At 32.8% G+C, this 20,891-nt stretch overlaps 2 protein-coding genes across 4 annotated transcripts; one reads left to right on the forward strand and one right to left on the reverse strand.

Moving 5' to 3' along the window:
- Positions 1 to 1,028: 1,028 nt before the first annotated feature.
- On the reverse strand, positions 1,029 to 15,023 carry LOC132702383 (odorant receptor 49b-like). 3 transcript variants are annotated; one of them, XM_060670971.1, is made up of 8 exons: positions 14,985 to 15,023; positions 9,713 to 9,936; positions 9,422 to 9,661; positions 9,027 to 9,369; positions 8,876 to 8,975; positions 8,731 to 8,823; positions 1,534 to 1,689; positions 1,029 to 1,138 (listed from the first exon to the last, which is right to left on the reverse strand). In XM_060670971.1, exons 2-8 carry the CDS (start codon positions 9,912 to 9,914, stop codon positions 1,088 to 1,090), a joined length of 1,185 nt encoding a protein of 394 aa, XP_060526954.1. In that variant the 5' UTR covers positions 9,915 to 9,936; positions 14,985 to 15,023; the 3' UTR covers positions 1,029 to 1,087. The 3 variants fall into 3 exon arrangements, with proteins under 3 accessions (XP_060526954.1, XP_060526953.1, XP_060526955.1); XM_060670970.1 differs by lacking the exon at positions 1,029 to 1,138 and having other exon boundaries at positions 1,185 to 1,689; XM_060670972.1 differs by lacking the exons at positions 1,029 to 1,138; positions 8,731 to 8,823 and having other exon boundaries at positions 1,185 to 1,689.
- A 403-nt stretch (positions 15,024 to 15,426) lies between these two features.
- On the forward strand, positions 15,427 to 20,441 carry LOC132702419 (thioredoxin domain-containing protein 5 homolog). The gene is made up of 6 exons (XM_060671011.1): positions 15,427 to 15,720; positions 15,884 to 16,130; positions 16,225 to 16,362; positions 16,415 to 16,570; positions 16,628 to 16,963; positions 19,288 to 20,441. The coding sequence occupies exons 1-6, from the start codon at positions 15,569 to 15,571 to the stop codon at positions 19,411 to 19,413; spliced, it is 1,155 nt and encodes a 384-aa protein (XP_060526994.1). The 5' UTR covers positions 15,427 to 15,568; the 3' UTR covers positions 19,414 to 20,441.
- Positions 20,442 to 20,891: the final 450 nt, after the last annotated feature.

Raw genomic sequence — 20,891 nt, forward strand, 5'->3', positions numbered from 1 at the left:
TATTTCTTAGGTTGTTCCCATCCTACTCTGTAAATGAGAGTAATTCGGTTGAATTTGAAATTAAATAAACAAAAACTCTGAGCCAGAAATATATCGAAAGACAAGAAACATCGAATCTATAATAGTACAATCAAAAGCATAATTATATATACAAATTAGGTATGGCAGATCAAGCAGCGTTGAAAACTCACTGAAAGCAACAGAAAGGGATTTTAAGGAAAGGAAGAACGATATCACAATTTGCTTGACTAAAAAATTTTTTCGCCTTGTGTCGTAAAGTGGAAACTCTTCCCAAAATTACGCGTTTTATTTAGTTTTAAGGTTTTTTCTTCATATTTATAATAAAATAAATATTTAGTCTTAACTGGGTTATTGGGCCCTTATTTGACTATTCGAAAATCATATCCTTGCATTTCTTTTTTCATGAATCTGATTTGAATTGATTGATATGCTAGGAAAAGGCCTTTTTAACTACTGCAAGTTTAATAAAAAACATTCATCGAATTTTCAGAATCTCAAAAAACGTGTTAAACAAAAATATTTGAAGTTGACTCAACCGTAAAACAATACTCAAGGTTTTTATTCAAATTTCTAGTACCATCACGGCACCTCGTTGCACTTATTAGGACAGCCCGTACAAACAAATATAAATCTGTTTCGTATTTCTAGATATCAAAAATAATGATCTAAATGCTCTTGCCCATCAAATATGGCGACAGAACCTCAATAGGATTGAATTCAATTGCGTATTACTATACAAAACGTATTTCAAAAGGGGATATTTGAAACCCGAAGTCAAGCGTAGCAGTAAAATGTTAGCAATTAAATTTTTCCACGTGATTTTAATTACGTTTCCGAGTTGCGAATCGAATAAAAACGACCGCCCAAATTAAAGCAAGCTGCACTTTTCAAAGCGTAGAATTACTTATTTTTATAAGCGATTACAGCTGGAATTTTTGCCTGATATTAATTCTCCGAGCTATTCGATTGCAACATAGCGACATAAAATAAACAACACAGCCAAATTTGCGGGAATTTTATATTCTAAATTTTTCTATACGCCGTCTATCTGGAGTATAAATACAAATCAATCTCCACCGGACATCACCGATGTGTATGAATATCCCAGCTTCATTCTCTGCAAAGGTAAATTGTTAACAATGTATTTCAATATCATTATCGGATACTTGTAAGTATAGTACTTTCACGGATAAGCGGTTTTGGCTCAATGACTGCAATAATAAGGGATGCTACTTGCGGCCTTAAATTGCTATTATTGGTAGTATGGATCAGTTAAAATGATTATTTCAATAGATAATAAGTAGATGGATGTGCTTTTTAATTTTATATTTTCAACTATTAGTGCGTTATTGTTGATTTCTCAAATATTGATTTTAGAAACATCGTCACCCTGAGCTAATGCTACTGCTGAGAAAACAGTTATCTCTCTTGCAAAGAGCACACCGGTTGAGGTAGTTTTATTGCATTCAGCAATCCAAAACTTTGTATCTGTGGAAGTGGCACAGGTCTCACAGAAATTGCAGCTCCGATGTCCATGGTTCCAAAAGCACCGATTGTGAGGCGCAAAGGCTTTTGGCATCTCATTACCATAAAGGAGATTTCTTTTTGAATTTCCAATGGTTGCTCGTACCAGCTACTTTCCAATAGAGCTGTGGCCAATGCTGCACTCTGCAATAGACGGAGCGACCCAAAGTTATGGGAAAGCAATAAATCATCTCGAAAATTATTTTTTCCTTTCTAATCCATGATCACCAATACAAGGAAGGCTAGTTAGCAGGTTATTTTTCAAAATTTAGTCTACCTATATACCATACCATACCGTAGGCTGATCGCAAAAAAGACGTAGATATTTTACAGGATCGCTTGTTAACAAATATGAAAAAAGTTTTTAGAAACATGAGGTTTCAAGATGCTGAATTTGAAATTTGAGAGTGATTTTTAATATTATAGTCCAGTCTGGTCCATAACATGAAGTACACTACAACAAGAATACTGTAAACCAACGTCTTAAGGTGTGCCCATAAATAAAAATCTATAGGATTTAAGTGAGGGGAGCGAGGTGACCAGTGAATTAGTCCAAATCTTCCAATCCAATTTTCACCAGTGTCCAGCATAAAATTACGTACATTGGTTACGGGCATCTAGCAGTATGGGAAATTCCTGTTGAAGACGCTCCAAGTGAGATTCGTTGCTCGAAAAGAACCTGCTACATGGTGCTGTTGGAGTGATTACTCCCTAATATAGTTGGTATAGTACTGGTTTTGCCTTATCAAATTGAAGGACTTCCGTCGGCCTCTGTCATTGGTTAGAGTGAAAAAACTTCTAAAATAACATTGTGGTCGAAATTATGACAAAGAAATACTACGACATACGCTTTCGTAGCATACCGCATACGTGTAGCATATCGTTGCATAAGAGTTACGTGTCATTTCCTCCATTACAATAACCAAAACAAAGACTTTTAGAGAAATTTTGCAAAGAAAATTACTTAAATAATTTATTTTGGTATAAAGCGCTTATGATTTTCTTAACAAAATTGATAAACCAATTAATAAAATAGTCTCTTAATAACACCAAATAACAGTGCCTATTATCAACAGAATCGAGTGAATATTTCGAACCCCCCGTATGTTCCAGTATATCGTCGTTGTCGGCGTATCTCTTTTTTCTTTCGATTTTTCAGAAACAGAGGAAATCATATCTGAAGTTCTGTAGTATCATTTCCAGCAATGAAGCTTTTATTTATGATTTTGTTTTCATGACATCCGCTACGATATTTGGGATCCAGGGATATAGAATGCTACACCACCTAGCATTTTGAGATACAGCCTCTATTTTTTTGTTTGTTAAATTCAGTCAGTCTGTCAGTAGTTCCTCTTCCAAAATATTCATTTTCAAAAAACATTGTCCCTCAAGTCGCTTTGCTTGAGTTTTTCGAACGTCTAAAGAGAAGCGATTGAGTCCGTTGCGAAGAAAGTTAATAATGGATATTGAAGACATAACATATAGAGTAATATTTTAAATTATTTTGTTGTAATCAAACATTGAAAATTACGTGGATCATTTTTAAAAAGTTATTATTGTAAACGCTATGTAGGTGTCGAAAACTGGTTTAACATTGCTGCTGGTGTTCGTCAAGACGGCAAAATATGAAACCAACTATAGAAAATATACGGGATGAGTCAAAAAGTAGATGTCTATACCAAGTTTCTTTTCATTTTAAATGGAACGGATTTTTTTTAAATCCACATTCGAATTGTTCATCAAATTTCACGAACAATTCATTTTACTTTTAAATTTACTTTTAAAATGGACAGGTAAGTAGCCAGTACTAGTAAAGTTCTTAAATTGCCACAATTAGATTTCTGAGTGATATGAATTTATTTTAATCATCCTCTACACACTTTCTTAATGTCCAAAAATTAAACCATACTAATCTAATCTAAATCTAATTAATCTACAAAGAATGTGGAATAATTGAGGCTGTACGACATAAATGAGTCTAATCGTGATCTAAGAGTTTGTTTTTCTGTAATCTGTTTTCCAAAATGAAAAATCGTGTTAATGCCAAATGTAAACAATCTCCTAAGTTGAAATGTTATTCTTCTTCTTCTTTATTAGGCACTTCTGCCAGTTTTACTTCAATGTCATTTTTATCAGAAGTTGTCGTTCCATCTTTTTCGTGAGCATCTTATACTTCTCCGACCGGAAGGCGATTTATCTCCTACTATCCTCACTATCTGTTGTTCAGACATTCTATCCATATACATACTCCATTCTTGCTTTCTATTTCTTGTCAAAGTGTTAATGTTTTCAATTCCATATGTGTCTTATGTTTTCATTTGTTTCCCCAGAGTGTTTTTTCTGCTATTTTAATTAATGTTTTCATTTCATTTGTTTCTAGGCAGTCCTGAGTTTTAGACGTTTCCGGTCTTGTTTCGGCGGTATATGTCATGACTGGTCGGAATACAGATTTATACATGAGGTTCTTAAGTATTTATTCTTCCATATCGTGTAGTTCAATTTTTTGTTTCTTTATTTATCGGAATAGAACAATGACCTAACCCAACTGCGTATTGAAAATTTTATTCGCCAACTTTCTCTTCAACACTAAAAAAATTATTGGTAATAAATCTTTAACCGAATTGCTAAATAAAGCTGGCAATAAATTTAATCACCCTTATTTGCTTGTAGAATTGGCGAATTTTTTCCGAATCTTATTATATGCGGGAAATTAGTTCATAATAAGTGTCTGCGCCGATTAAAATATCGATTTGTCCAGTTGGTAAGATTCTGGATCTGCTAAACGTATACTTGAAACTATGCCTATTTTTTATGTGTCTAATATTTTATGCAGCAACATGCAAATGATTAAGTTTGACCATAGCCTTTCCATATAAAACCTAATTTTCAATTCCACCAATAGAAATATGTTCCGTATAAATATCAGTGTTTAACGAAGAAAACGTCCATTACCGCCCTTGCTCTTTTTTTTTCACTTTTGTGGTTAAATTTAAAATTGCTGTGGCGGCCAAAACCTCAGAATATTTTCCATATATTTAAGTGACCTGAATGAATTTGAATTGTTTCCAACTCTCGCATTATTTTTTGTTCTGAACAATGCGATCCTCTTTCCCTTTCTTTTTGTTGCTTTTGAATTGATTAGTTCCATTTTGTTTTTGGGCAACTCTGACAATTCGAAACCGAATTGCTTGACCCAAAACATAAATTTTGTACATTTAAATATGTTGTGATTGTCCTATTTTACAATACGAACACGAAACCCTTTGAGCTGAAACGCACCTCTTTTCCAAAAATTAAAAGAGCGAGCGATCTTCAAATTCGTAGGACTTTTGTGTCAGAAATCTAACTTTTTTGTAATAAAAACAAGAATTACATCCACATCTACTACCTACTGGTAATTTTGAAAAACGCAAATGTTGTCTTATAATAGATAAAAAAGTTCACAATTGTGATGGCTTTTCTTTTTGATAATTGACGGATGTCAAAAATGCCTTTGACGTGTGAATTTAATTAGTTACTGTCATATCGATCTTTAGCATAGCAGTATCATAATTTCCATCCGATAACGATAAACTGTTAATTAACATGAGTGGCTCCTTTTGGAGAGAATTTTTGAAACATGCAAAACTTTTCATAGTTGTTAATTTTTGCCAATTACAGTAGAAAATTTATCTATAAACCCGTTTCGGTATTCATATTTCCCCGACTATGTAGGCGGATTATATTTTGATAAATGAATGGAAATTTTCCATTAAAATATTTTTACTCTGCCTGAAAAAATCGAAGCATTGCATATGCGATTTACTACCCCTTGGTGATTTATTAAAACTGCCAATTTTTAATTTAATTTTTGGCAATAAACTAAAATACCGATTTTCTGTCTCTTCCTCGTCACTTTTGTTTGCTGCATCGAGCATTTAAAATTGTGTTTACAAGTTAGATAATCTTTCCTTAAGATAAATTCATTGATATCTAAATCATCCTTTTCAAAATTTAAAGTAACAACAATTAAAGCTGCTTCTTTCATTTTAAACGATTTATATTGACGGAATGAAAATAAAATTCAGTTTTTTAGCGATAAACTCTCGTTCAAAGTGTTTCCGTCAAATTCCTTCAGGACTTGAAACGATGAAAAACAATTGAAATGATCTGACCTTGAAAGAGCAAAATTTTTGCGTGTGACTACCAATTGAAGGACCACTCTTTATAAATAATTGCAATAATAATTAAGTAATAATATAATGTTTTACGTTTTACAGTCTTAATTAAGTTAATATTAATTGCTACAATCCTCATCGAGTTGAGCTTAGAACCACGCTTAGGTCCGCTAAATCAACTACTTCACGTTAGATGGCGCTACTAGCCTAAAAGTATTAAAATCTCTTTCGTGCCCTAACAGGTATCGACACCTACTTTTTGACCCATCGTGTATATTATCTATTTACTGCAAAAATGCGCAAGAAAAAATGATGATGACGTGGGATAGATTTTTTCTTGAAATACAATACCTGATTATTAAATTAATTTGTTCCATATTTCAACTGTTTCTATATACAGGGTGTTTTCTAATTGGATGTCAATAACTAAGGGGGCGATGTTTGGGGCCATTTTAAAAAGAAAGCTTCATTTGAACATATGTCATAAAGGTCATAACTTCTGAGATAAAGGGTGGTTAAGTTTTAAATATAAAATATTGTTTTTTAATAAATGCTTTCCCTCGAATAAATAATATAAGTTATTGCCTTCTCCCACCATTCTTAACCTTTCTTTTAATTAGTGGAATTATTAAAAAAGGTGCAGATACTGGTTGAACTGTTTATGCCCTTTTAGCATCTAATATTGCTCATAGAGGCAGATCAGTTGACTTAGCCATTTATTTCTTCTATCATAGGAGCTACTAATTTTATTTCAACAATTATTAACATACGACTCCATAATATACCTATAGATCAAATCTCTCTTTTTTCTTGAGCTGTCGGTATTACTGCTCTTTTATTACTACTTTCGTTACCATTTCTAGCAGGAGCTATTACTATATTATTAACTGATCGAAATATTAATACTTCATTCTTTGACCCAGGTGGAGGAATAGACCCAATTTTATACCAACATTTATTCTGATTTTTTAGTAACTCACAAGTCTATATTCTAGATCTTCCAGGATTTGGAATAATTTCCTTTGGAACCTTAAGAATAATCTATCCTATAATGTATAATATAATGTTACTAATTCAATTTGGGACTTCTTTCAGCAATATTGGTTAATTTTCTTCTAAAACCCGGCAATAATTATGCCCATTTAGCCTTTCTAGCAATAAAAAGGACTCAATTGATTAATTTCCAACAATTCCAGACCAAACCTTTACCAAAAGTGTTTTTGATGATTCTACTGCATGTGGGTTTTTATCAGAAACGCTAACATAATGCTCAAATTTGTCAAAAAACCACTGACAAAAATTAACAAGCAAGGGCAAATCTACGGAAAAGTAATGCCCAGACTCGTTGATTATGATATGGGTACAATAAAATCGAGCAAAACTTTCCAAACCAAGATGTGCGACATATTCAGATTATTTCTAATTTTTGTAGTACTAAGTTTAGGATTTTCATCAATAGAATTTAGAACTGCTTCTTCAATTTCTAGAGTACTTACAGTCCGATAAGCCCTTCTTAAACAATTAATTGCCTTCACAGCACTTGTTTCTGCCAACCTTTTGAAATTGTTCCGCTATCTGGTATGACTCTATTAGGAAAGTGGTCTTGATATAATCGTCTAGCTTCAGGCGCATTGTCATCAGCCGAACCACACATAAAATGCATATCTGCCCACTCCTCATTAGTAAACTTCACCATTCTTTTTTAAATAACAATAACAAATATTTTAAACACCAAATTAATAAGACGCGAAGAGAATTTAAAAACTGATGTCAAACAACCGCGTTGACAACAGAATTAATTATTCTTACAGACAGAGAGTATTAGAATTATAAGAAATAATTATAAACATTTCAAAAATACACCTCAGAGTTTACATACTTCGTATTCGTACTTCGATTTTTGTGTTTTAATAAAACAGATAGACAATTACTTCAGTAAGAAATAATAATAATATTAATAATAATTTTCTGCATGAGGTCGTATTAATATTGTCATTATTATTAATTGATATTGTTATGACCATGCAGAGAACAGGTTTTTATTTTTTTGAGGGAAAACCGTACATCGGATTGAAAAAAATCAAGAAACTTATAAACATCTTTAGAAATGATTGGAGATTGTAAGAATGATTTTCGTAATCAGTGACATACCATCCATGCCTGCCAAGACAATAATAATAGTAATAATTTATTGCCCAAACGATTGAGTTTTGTTTACACGTTGATAGGGAACACACAGATCATTTTTATGTCTGGTATCTTACATGTGAAAGTCGGAATTCTTCATTTCTTTAATTTCATGGATATGCATTATGCACTGATAGATGAAAATTGAAGGGAGAGTTAGTATTTTCATTTTTTAAAATAGTACAGTGATCCTTACTTTGTGCACAATACAAAGTTCGAACAATCTTTTTTGGAATTTTAAAGATTGTATCTGCCTCTGAAGAATCACCCCACCACAAAATGCTACATGACATCACGTTAATGATTTTACTAAAATAAAACTTTATAAATAGACAGGTTAAATTCCGTACGCCCGCCACTGGTGTGTTTAAAAAAAAACTGGTACACTAAATAATGCCCCTTGATTTGTAGTAGATGTGTGAAAAATTTCATTAAAATATTACGTATATTAATAATAATATTACGTAATACAGATATTAAGACAATATTATTTATTTTTGATAACTTTACCACCCTGTCTCTGTTTTGTTTTTAAAATGGCCCCTTAATTAATTAAATTAGAAAACACCCTCCTTTCTAAGCCATTTGCTTGCTTTGTTGCAACATATTGTGGGCATAGAGTAAATAGAGAATTTTAAGTGAATAACAATCAACAGAATTGCAAAAATGTGAATAACCCCAAAACTCGGTAAAAGGCAAAGGCAAAAATTACACTTCAGACTCACAACACACCCCCTCGAACTTTATACACTTGCATGTGGTAAATACCTACATAAAATGGATTAATACATTACCACCTCAACCTCAAAATCATTCATAACCCGCAAAAAACAGATCGTACCTGGACGACGATCTCGTTAGAATTCCAAGCAAATATCATAAGCTGGGAAATGGTCAAGGCGATAAAGGCAGAGTTGAACATAATCCTCTCTCCCTAAAGCAGCTGACTCAAACTGACGACATATTGAATATCGATGGCTACTTACAGCTACTAACTGCACCAACTGCCCGGCAAACATTACCGATGTTAGAGTGTATTCCAACAGGATTATGTGCTTCATGTGACGGTTAAAATTCTCGAAAGACCTGAAAGGAGCATTCTAGATGTTACAGTTTAAGGCTCAAACTAATCCTAACTTAATCAGCTCTTGGTGTTTCTGGCAAACTAACTTCAAACCAACGTCTATCCCAACTCTGGCACTCGCGACGAAACCATCTGGAGAATACGCCTGGAATTCCTTAAAATAATACTGCAAGAGCTTTAATCTGAGCATCAAGGCGACGATCATGAAGTTGATGAATGCAGTGACGGTGCCGATGGTCAGGCACGACAATATTGTACGCACATGTTGCTCCAAAATAGCCATCGCATAGTGGCGACTTTCGTCATACGGATACCAAAAGTGAACCGCTATCAGCTTTTCCGTAGTGTAGTTCAGCTGTCTACCGGAAGCGAGTGAAGCAAGAATATTAGCATCGACTGAAACGACATCGCTCACAAGCCTCAACTTTCAGCTAGCGAAACTCGTTACCTGTTCCCACGGTGAAAAATGCGAGCAGTATGAAGGAACCGACCAACAATTTTACCAAGTTGTTGCAGTACGTTGAGTGCCAGCGGTAGATGCGTCTCACACTGGGGTCCTCTTGGATGGAAATTCGATAGTCTTCCTCCAAGGCTTGGGAAATGAGTCCCAACACATCACGCGACTGACACATTGCCAGCTTCACGGTGGTTATCACGACCACCATAGTCCTGGCGGTGGTGTCTATTGCTTTTTTGTTGGGTAAATTATAACGGCATCAAAGGGCGCATTTACACTCACCAGCTGGAACGTTTGTCTCAAATAAAAGAGGTACCTTTAACGCCATTAATAAGCCGGACGACACGCACGTCATTTGATAAATTGCGGAATAAGCAACGTACATGTTTCTGTGCACAAGAAAATTAGGAAAACTTAAGCGCCATATTCCGACAAACATCATAAAAAATCTCATGTACCGGAAAAAGTCGTTTCTTTTGGGCATGATGAGAGCGTATTATAATTGGCTGGAAACATGACGAAGCCTTTATATAGCGAGGTGCTTGACAAACATCATAAATACTGTAAATATATTAACAGGTAAGCGTGTCAGTAGTAGCGATATTTCGCCCAAATATTAAAAATAACGAAATAAGAAGAAAAAAAATGTGGCTTTTGTGGCCTTAAGATGTATTTTTTTAATATCGTCCACCAGTATTCTGTTGTACTCTCCCCAGCAAATTCCGCCACCCAAAAATTTTAAGTGTTTTATTTTTTATCCGATTTTCATGATTTGTTTTCAGTTAGTAAATCAATTAACTTTAATTGTTTTTGCCATTTTAGCCTCTCTTCGTTTGGATAAGTCTCATACGAGGTAAATCAGAACGTAGTTTTTTGTCATAGCTTCAAAACACCCACAACGGGATAATTTGGTTTGGAAACAGACTATCCTAGAAATTTAGAAAAAAGTGTTAAAGTAGAGAAAATTGCGTAAATTATTTTCGTCCTTATTTGGTTAAAAATAATTGCTATGTGGATTTTTAAAATCCTGCTCCTACTAAATTTTCTTTTATTAGGGATAGTTAGAGTAAGTATGGTTTTAAAGCTGACACAAATTAAAGTTATTTATGTTCTATCTCTAAAAGTAAAATATTTGGGTTGGGGGGGGGTGAACATTTTTAAATGAATATCCATAACCTAACCTAAAAACTTGGAGTGATTAAAGAGGGCTTTTCTAAAAAAAGAATAAATGCAACCACATGATTTATTTTATGTCATTACATTGTCTAACATGGGTCGAACAGCTTAGTGAACTTAACACTCAAAAAAAAGTATAATTTTGGTTAGTTATCGTTGATTTACCAAATGAAACGGTAATTTAATTTTTAGTAGGGGAAGCCAGAGCAAAATGGATATGTGAAGAGAATAGAAAAAGCGAAATTTTTTGCGTTGCAGGTTCTCTCTTGTTTTGATGATTATCTAAGGGGTGTTTTTTTTTTCGATGTATAGAACTTTAAGTTGCAATAAAACAACGATGGATGATTCGATTGACATGAATTTTGTTTATCCGAAAGATAATCTTGTTGTGTTACATTTGAAATATGTAGTCCAATCCGGACGTTCAATTTTCGATGACTTTTTCCAACATTCGTGGCCGTATATCGGCAATAACATGGCGAATGTTGTCTTCCAAATGGTCAAGCGTTTGTGGTTTACCGCAGAGACCAATGACTTTACATAGCCCACAGAAAGTAGTCTAGCGGTGTTAAATCACAAGATTTTGGAGGCCAATTCACAGGTCCAAAACGTGAAATTAGGCGGTCACCAAACGTGTCTTTCAATAAATCGATTGTGGCACGAGCTGTGTGACATGTTGCGCCGTATTGTTGAAACCACATCTCCTGGACATCATGATTATTCAATTCAGGAATGAAAGAGTTAGTAATCACAGCTCTATACCGATCACTATTGACTGTAACGTTCTGGCCATCATCGTTTTTGAAGAAGTACCGACCAATGATTCCACCAGCCCATAAAGCGCACCAAACAGTCAGTTTTTCTGGATGTAACGGTATTTCGACATACACTTGAGGATTAGCTTCGCTCCAAATGCGGCAGTTTTGTTTATTGATGTAGCATTTCAACCAGAAGTGCGCTTCATCGCTAAACAAAATTCGCTTATGAAAATCGGGAGCAACGGCAATCTCGTTTTGGGCCCATCTGCAAGCGTTGTTCAGGCGTGAGCCTATTCATGATGAATTGCCAAACCAAACTGAGAATAAATCACTTGACGGCTGCTAAATCGGTAGCCATCTTGAACAGTAATGCCAACTTAAAGTTCTGTACATCGAAAAAAAACACCCATTTTATAAAGAAAACATTTTTAGTCATATATTAACCCTGGTAAGACTTGACGGTATTCAAATTTTTTATTTTGAAAGTTCCCACACCTCCCGCAACCTTAAACGAAGAATAGTTGCCCATTCTGATGGAGCCGTAACGCATCTTCTGGCATATACGTAGAGACAGTTAACAAGAACGTGAAGTGTTATTTTAACAATATTTTTTGAACATCTTTTATTTATAAAGTGAAAAAATAAAAAAGCAATATTTTATTTTTCTTTTGGCCTCCACAATTGTCACAAAAAAATTTAGTGTTTTTGACGGTACCATTTGTGTCTGTTTCTTTTAAGTAATAAAAAAGGTTTAGACATATTTCGTTGGATCCACGCTTTCCATTTTTTTATTCTCATAAATAGCATATTCCCTTTTCGATAAAGGTGTCATAAACAATGCAGTTGTATACATCGTATTTTCTAAAAAAAACCGCCAGCATGCTGTCTGAATGGGGCGAAGTTCAAAAGTGACTATAAGTTTCTCCGGATTATGCCCTGCGACTTTCTGTTTATTAAAAGATATTTGTTTAATTGGTTCTTTTGCTTGCTTGGTATTATTATTAAAAGACTCTCATATTTCGCACTTGTCTTTAGGGGCGACATTGTTTTAAATTTATTTGAAAACGATGTCTTTTTTAAAGGGCGAACCTTAGCATCATTCGTTTTTGTTTCATACACCCTATAAAGATTATTAAATAATTTAAGGTCTGATGGTAGATATTCTTATTTATATCTCTTCATTTGCGCTCCTATAGCTTTGTTTTCTGAAGGATGGTCGCCCCTTCTGTCTATTCCATCAGGAAATGGTTCACGAACCTTATTGTTAATTACTGTTCGAAGGCACCCTTGGGAAATATAGGGTATTGTCTGTTTACAGATATAAGAAAGTGACCAATACTTTTGAACGGATTATCCAAGGTGGTCATTAACATAGAATGCAACAAGATTATTATTTTTAATTAAGGTAATTATTAATTAATTAATTATTAATAATAATCTTGTTCCATTGTGTGTTAATGACCACCCTTGGATAATCCGTTCAAAAGCAATTGGTCACTTTCTTACATCTATGAACAGACCATACATAGCTTCCTCTCCTTTGAACTTCGACATGATGAATGCATTCATTTGAGAAAAACTTTCAAAATAGGCATTTCTTTCTTCTTCAGAAATGGTTATACATCTATTGTAACAAGCAAAGATTTGGCTTAATTTTATAATTATTTAATCTTTATAAGCCTTTCCACTGTGCTTATTCTTTCTATTATTGATTTTCTTTTTTTCTTTACATTTTTTGACTCGAATATTTTCTTCGCTTTCTGTTAGAGCCCCTGATGAATTTATTGAGATATAAGATTCGGAGTAGGTTGATAAATTATTGATATCTTCATGAGAAATATCACCTCAACGGGGAAATTGGGTTGGCAACCAGTGTGCCGTTTTCGGAATTTGGAAAAAAATTATACGTCTCGTTTTAGGAGTTATGTATATTACTTAAAATGTGACGCTAAAAATTCCTTTTTACAAGGACAGTCCTTTTTAGCATAATCGCTTGCATACTACTCAGTTTGATTTAGAGAAGGAATTTAATTTGGAAAATTTGGCAATCCTTCAATAATTATATCGTGATTCAACACTTCATCAAGAGGATACCGATTGGTCTTTTAAAAATGAAAGTATCCTAAGAACTCTGGAACCCATCGTTCAGACATAGGCATCAAATTTTACTGATAAAACGGATTCTAAAAACATAGTTTTATTGGAGAAAAATAGGTAGCACGATAAAATAAATTATTTAAATGAGGTTTCAAATTTACAATGTAAACTATCGCTTATGTCTGCACGGAAATTAAAATTTTTAATTTGGCATAAGCGACACAAAGTTAAACTTAATTTTTATAATCACTAAGGTTTTTATTTAAAAGAATGATCAACAAACTGGTTTATAAGTTACTTTTTGTCTATCTTGACTTTTTGCGTTTTGATTTCCTTACTCGTTGCTAGATATTTAATATTATCAGTTATTTTTTCAATAAATAAATTGATTCAATCACTATAATTCGGTCACTAATCAAGTGTTGGAAACTTAGTTAAGTAGCAAAATGTGGATGTAATGTAATCAATTTATTTTCAAAATTGTCATTACCAAATATTTTGTTTTTATTTGACAAAACGATATATATATGAATCTTTAATGTTTGTTGTTATTTCATGTTTGTTCAAGTCGATTGCCTTTCGTTTTAAACAACTTAAATTTAAATATTAATTGCATTAAAAATGTCTTATTTAAAATTACCAACTAAAATGCCAATTTATATTTTAGAATTACTTTTATTACAATACCTTCGTTTTGATATATTTGGCGGTTTTCAAATATTTAGTATTATCTGAATGCAATTTTATTAATTACTGACATATTTAAGTAATGAAATGTAGGAATGCCATTTAAGAAATACAATAATACATCCCCTGCGACAGAAATAATTATTTATTTGATAAAACTCTACGTCTCTGTTTGATGTATGTGAAAAGTCTCTCGATTTCAATCGTAGGCAACTTACTCCACTTAACATTTATTTGAATTTCCGAATTCTCTTAGAGATAGAGTAAAGAACAATAAACAAAAAATATTTTAATTTGTCTTGGCTTTGAAACGCTACTTCACTCTAACTAAAGCTAACTTTTTTTTTAATTAGATATAATAAATAAATAAGTAAAAATCCATTATTACTAGCGCGCTTCAAATTTTAAAAATATGCATATGCAATAACTTTTTTATTTTAGGAACATCGACACATTTTTTAAGCAACCAGCACTTCTGAGACATTTAAGGATTGTCTAATATTGTTTTGTTTTATGTATATACGCAATTATTAGACACCTGAAGTAATTTTCTAAAAAAAAATCTTTCCATATAGTAGATATACAGGAAATCCCTGTGAACCCTAGTAGGTATGGCAGAGACCAGAAAATCTGATAATAGGCTCTTTACTGAGATAGAACGTCCACACGATGTATAATACGAAAGCTAAGCATAAACAATGTGCGCGCAAAACACAATAGCCGCACAGACAATGGGTTTTGGATGTATTGTTTCGATTTGTACTGAAAGCTTCTGAATAGTCATATTTTTATTAAGTAATTAACTAATTAAGCAACTTTCACAACGGGGTACTTACTTTAACGAAATTTGAACACTCCGATTGTGTACATTAATTTAATTGTATTTTTTTTATTAGACCTCATATTAAATTCACGGTAAATTAAAGCCGATTGGATCGATATTTTAATTATATTGTCAAATTACACGGTGCCTATATGAAATTATTCATTTAAATAGCATTTATCTATTCAATTGCTAACCCATTATTAGGATACATGCAGCCTATTAATGTCGCAGGACTTATTAATAATTCTCGCCCCTTTCTAGCTAATTAATTTTTTCTTTTAACATTCACCAGCGCGCAGGTAAGTATTTTCCGAGAAGTAAGTAAACAAAGGAAAATTGATCGAGATAAAAATACGTTTATAAGAGATCACATCAAAAATTATCACTTAAATGTAACGTCACGTGACGGCAAACACGTTAACGAATTTGGCTCTTATGGTCCGTGTCGTATATTCATTCCGTGACATTGGCTCCGGAGATAACCAAACAATTTCGATTGTCATTGCTTTTAAATAATTGTAGATTCCAAATCATTCCCGGTCAACATTTCTGTGATTTAGTCCCCCTCCTAGTCTTAAAAAGTAATTTCAAACAATGAGTTTTCTTAATGTAATTTTGTGTTTTTCTTTGTCGGTCTTTACAATTTTGGCTCATGAAAGCGACGTGTTCACTGTAAAATATACCGTAGACAATTTTTCCGAAGAACTTCCAAAGAAACACCATTTTGTAATGTTTTATGCACCTTGGTAAGATAAAAATTGTGGAGTTTGCTATTAAGTATGATTATGATTGTTGTAATATCCCCCTTTCTTTGTCCACAAAGAAATGTGAAACAAAGAATGAAACAAAGGATAAAAGCCACAATGAATAATATGTTAGAAATGCGTCTTAACTTGGACTTATTTTAAGGTGCGGGCACTGTTCAAGATTGGCACCCACATGGGAGCAACTGGCAGAAATGCTCAACGAAGATGACAGTAATATCCGCATAGCAAAGGTTGATTGCACTAGTGACTCAAAAATATGCTCAGAGCAGGACGTAACAGGTTATCCCACACTGAAATTCTTCAAAGTTGGTGATAATGAAGGGGTCAAATTTAGGGGCACCAGAGATATGCCTACTTTGACAAATTTTATTAATGAACAACTCAGACAGGTAAGTAGGTCAGCTAAACTTGTCTTTTAATCTGTCAGTTAATTTTTTTGGTTTGTCTGGACGCTCTTTAAGATTTGTATTACTACAATTGCAGGGGGATGAAATTGATGGAACTGTAAACATAGTTCATGAAAGTCCATTAAAAGAGCTAACTGGAGAAAACTTTGATTCCCTTACGGAGAAGGGAAAACATTTTGTGAAATTTTATGCTCCGTGGTGTGGTCATTGTCAGGTAATTACCTTAGAAGTTACACAATAATTGTTCATAATTATTAACATTTCAGAAATTGGCACCTGTGTGGGAGGATTTGGCTAAAGCTATGGAGTTCAATGAAGAAATCAACATTGCAAAGATTGATTGCACCATTCATAGGCAGGTGTGCAATAATTTTGACGTTCGTGGATACCCAACACTTTTGTGGATAGAAGACGGCAAGAAAGTATGTTAGTTTTTCAGTAATCACCAAATTCCTTAAAAAATAATTATATGTGGATAGATTGATAAATTCCAAGGCGAAAGGACACTGGAAAACCTCAAAAATTATGTTAACAAAATGGCGGGGACGGTGCCGGAGAAAAAAGAGGAGCCGCCAAAGGAAAACATTGAACAAGAAGAAGTTTCGATTTTGGAGTTAAATGCCGACAATTTTGGTGAGGGCGTCAAGTCTGGCCTGACTTTTGTGGAGTTTTTCTCGCCATGGTGCGGACACTGCAAGAGGCTGGCGCCGACTTGGGAAAATTTGGGTAAAAAGTTCCATAAGTATGGTGGCGTTACCATCGCCAAAGTGGACTGCACTGCGGATGGCAATAGGGAATTTTGCAACCAACAAGAGGTAACTTGCTGTAGTACTTGGCAAAAATTGTTTTTTTTATTCTGTCCACTTTTTAAAATTTCTCAACAAGGGGAAGATTGAAAGAAACTCTTAACATTGTGGCCTCAAGCAATTTGACATATTTTTTTCCAGAAACCATCGTATGTTATCTAATGGAATTTATGAAGTGAGCAAAAATTTACTTATTCCCAATTTTTGAAAAAATACGGTCCCTTAAATGTAAAATTATAAATAACCATTATGAGCTAAACCTTAAAAAGTCCTAAGGAGAGTTAAAGCCTTAAAGATATCAAATGATCAAATTCAAAAAATGGTGTATTATAAAAAAGTTTGATTATTGTGCAAAATTTCCATATTAAGGATAATAATTTCACCTAAGATAGAAAAGTTTCTATGGACAATGTTAAATATGAAAGTTTATTTACGGATTAATCAGGTTTAAAAAGTTACCAAAACAAAATTGCGACAAAAGCAACAGTTTTTCGAAAATCGAATAAATGGTTACAGAAAGGAACAATAGAAAAACCTGATTGGCAAATCACTACCCAAAATTTTGATACCAGATTTCAAATATTTTAGATATTTCTAAATAACCACGGATTTCACCAATTTTGAAAAATAATTTATTTGTGTGTAAAATTTTGTAATATTAATGTAAAAAAAAAAATTCAAAAAGTATTGTCAACGCCAGTGTAAAATTAATAAAAATAAAAATAAATATTTTTTCATAGAAAAGCGCATGTTTAGTACATTCAGGTGGAAATTTTGACAACTATTAATATAGGTTAATGAAAAAATATTAGATTTTTTTTTTAAACCAAAACCATTTATTTTTTATAAGCTTATGTTATGGGCCCTATATCTTATAATCTTAAATGAGCTAAAGAAAATAAAGTGAAAGTAAAATTTATATTTTTTATAGTTTTGTTTCAATGCCCTGAAAATAATACTTGATTGTTAATTTTGAACCATTATGTTAATATTACAGAATTTTTCCGTGCTGTAAAGGCCCCAAATTCACTAGAACAGCTGTTCCTTGTAAAAAAAAAAACACTCTCAGTCAGCCAAGAAATAGAGATAAAGATGTATGGCCTTTCTAGCTTCTCACGCTACTTCATGCTCTCTTCATTTTGTGTTTACTTTAATTCTAGTTCAGCAATTGCCCCATTAAAAAATGTATTCAATATTTTACTAAATCAAAATTAAAGATTAAAAATCAAATATTTAATAGAATATAACAATATAAAGTAGACTATTTTCAGTTGATAGTATTTAAGTAATAAATGGCGTTTTACTAAAATGTAACAGGTTAATCACTGTTTTGGTTAGTTAAAAAAAAAGTTAAAAAGTTAAAAAAAATCATCATCCTGAACAGGTAATAACTGCATGACCAGACATATATCTGTTTCAAATTTTGACAATGAGCAATTAACTATAGTTGATTTTTTGGAAATTGCACGTTAAATGTTTTCTAGAGGTCAAAATATTAGTTTATTTTTTTTAAGCCGGTATATTTAGTTTATAAACTTTTCTAAGAAATGTAGGCTGAATCTTCTCTTGTCTCTCTTTATGTACTGTGTGTTTCATTGGTTACTATGAAAGAAATAGGATTTCGATTTTTGCAATACTAGCTACTTAGGGCACATAGTGAAGCAGAAAATTTGGCCAATTCATGTTTTCTAAAGTATAATTTTTAAAATTCAATCGAAAGTGATGTTTTTATGGAACACCCTGTCTATTTTTTAAACGTTGATTGCTCTATTAAAAAATTGTTTAAATATATTTTTTCTATCCTAAATTTATTCCACTTAACAATATAATTGTTATTATTATCAGAAAATAGATACTACAATAATATAAAAAATTAACATCATTAAAAGAACTGAAGTAGCCTATTACAAAGTTGGGTATGTCTTTTATTGTAAAGCAATATGAAGTATGAGGTATAAACTACGACTACGAGCTTAAAAATAAACACCATTGGCTCTTATCTCAAAATTTACACCTTATAAAAAATGTCACTGAATTCTGAATTCTACATTCTAGACCAATTGTCCTCATCAATGCCAAAGAATTCGTAAAAATTGTGTTTTTTTTTGTTTTTATTCATTTTTTGTTTGTGTAAGTTAATATTAACTTGACTTTAATCCTATCTTAAAAATTATATTTTTCCAAAAATTAATATTCCGTTTTCATTACCTTAATTTGATATGATGATGACAATATGATGAAAATGCAAATGGTAACTTAAATATAGTTAAATTTTCTGTATATTAATGTAAAATCAGTGCTACCTCTTTTGCTTGTGTCAAAATACATTTTAGATTGAAGGCTTTCCATCGCTTTTCCTGTACAAAGACGGAGAGAAAATTTCAGAATACAGTGGGAGCAGATCTTTGGAGGACTTATTTGATTTCGTTAATCAGCACCTCGTTCACGACGAGCTGTGAATGGCACGCTGGTTTTTGGTGTGTACATGTTAAATAGCGAACTTAATTTTTGTGATATAAGGTACTAGTGCATTAATCTCATGATATTAGACGCGACGTGACATGTAAATCCAGTACAATATTCCTTCCAGTTCGATTTCCATTACCTTCCGATTTTCTAGAAGTTTCACTTTGGGTGAAACACATTTGTTTCCATTTGTTTTCAGAGTTTCTTTGTTATTTTTCTATATTTGATTAAAACTTGACGAATTAAATGTCTAGCAAAAGTGTCACTTAATTTTTGTTGTGTCAGAACCCTGAAAACAACCAAATGTCTAACCCAATCACCAACTAAGTCGAGTGAGGAGTGCTAGGGTAACCGCGTAAGGTGGGAGAAAATAATTCGGGAGTGGGGCGTGTGAAATTATAACCTTACAATATTAACGTTTTCATAATTGTCTTATAAATAGTTCAATTATAGAGACTTGACACACTTTTAAAGATAATTCAAATCTCATGAGTGTTGTTTGCAGCACTGTTAATTAAATATCTATTATTCTAGCACTCAAAAAAGAGAAGTTATGTTACTAATTGCGACCCTCTTGGCTCGATTTTTGCGATGCACCGAATGAACCGAATTGCATCAAATTAGAATTTGTTCCAATTTCAGGCAAATAGTTTTAGCGACTTGATAATTTTTAGGCGATTTTGAAATTGGAACGTAATTCAATTTAGAGTATTTTACAAAAAACTTGATGAGAAGCACGAAAAAAAAAAGTCACGTGATCCATATATTCACAGATCAAAAAATTTCGACCAAACAGCTTAGGTTGGTTTGTTAGTCTACTTAATTTTTGTGATATAAGATGCTAGTGCATTAATCCCATGATATCCTGTAGAATACTCCGTCCTTTTCAATTTCGATAACCTTCCGATTTTCTAGGAGTTTTATTTTGGATGAAACCCATTGTTTGTCATTTGTCTTCAGAGTCCCCTTATTGTTTTTGTGTATTTCATTACAATTTGGCTAATTAAATATCTAGCAAAAGTTTCACAATTTTATTTGTGCCACAAACCCTTAAAATAATAAATCAAATCTGACCACTAACCAGACATCCAACTTTTTATCAACGAGCTGGTGGAATGTTGTCCAAATATGCATAGTTGCTATAGTAACAACTTAAGGTGGGAGAAAGTAACTTCGAATCATTGCCGTGCAACATAAAGTCACAATATTAAAATTTTCGTTATTGTATTATATATAGTTAATTTATGCAAACTTGACACACTTTTAAAGATAGTTCAAACCATATCCGGTTCTTTGGAGACATGGAGGCATTTTTGAGGTACTTTGGAGGCATATTTGCTACTACTTCAAAAGAATGCCGCCTCCTTTGATTACCAATCTAGAAATTTGAGTCCGATTTTGACAAGAAATGTTAAATGGCCTTGAACTTTCATCAAATTAGAACATGTTCTAATTTCTGGCGAGAGATGTT

Source organism: Cylas formicarius, unplaced genomic scaffold (genome assembly GCF_029955315.1).
Source record: "Cylas formicarius isolate icCylForm1 unplaced genomic scaffold, icCylForm1.1 PGA_scaffold_5__7_contigs__length_24384050, whole genome shotgun sequence".
In the NCBI taxonomy this organism is placed as follows: Eukaryota; Metazoa; Arthropoda; class Insecta; order Coleoptera; family Brentidae; genus Cylas; species Cylas formicarius.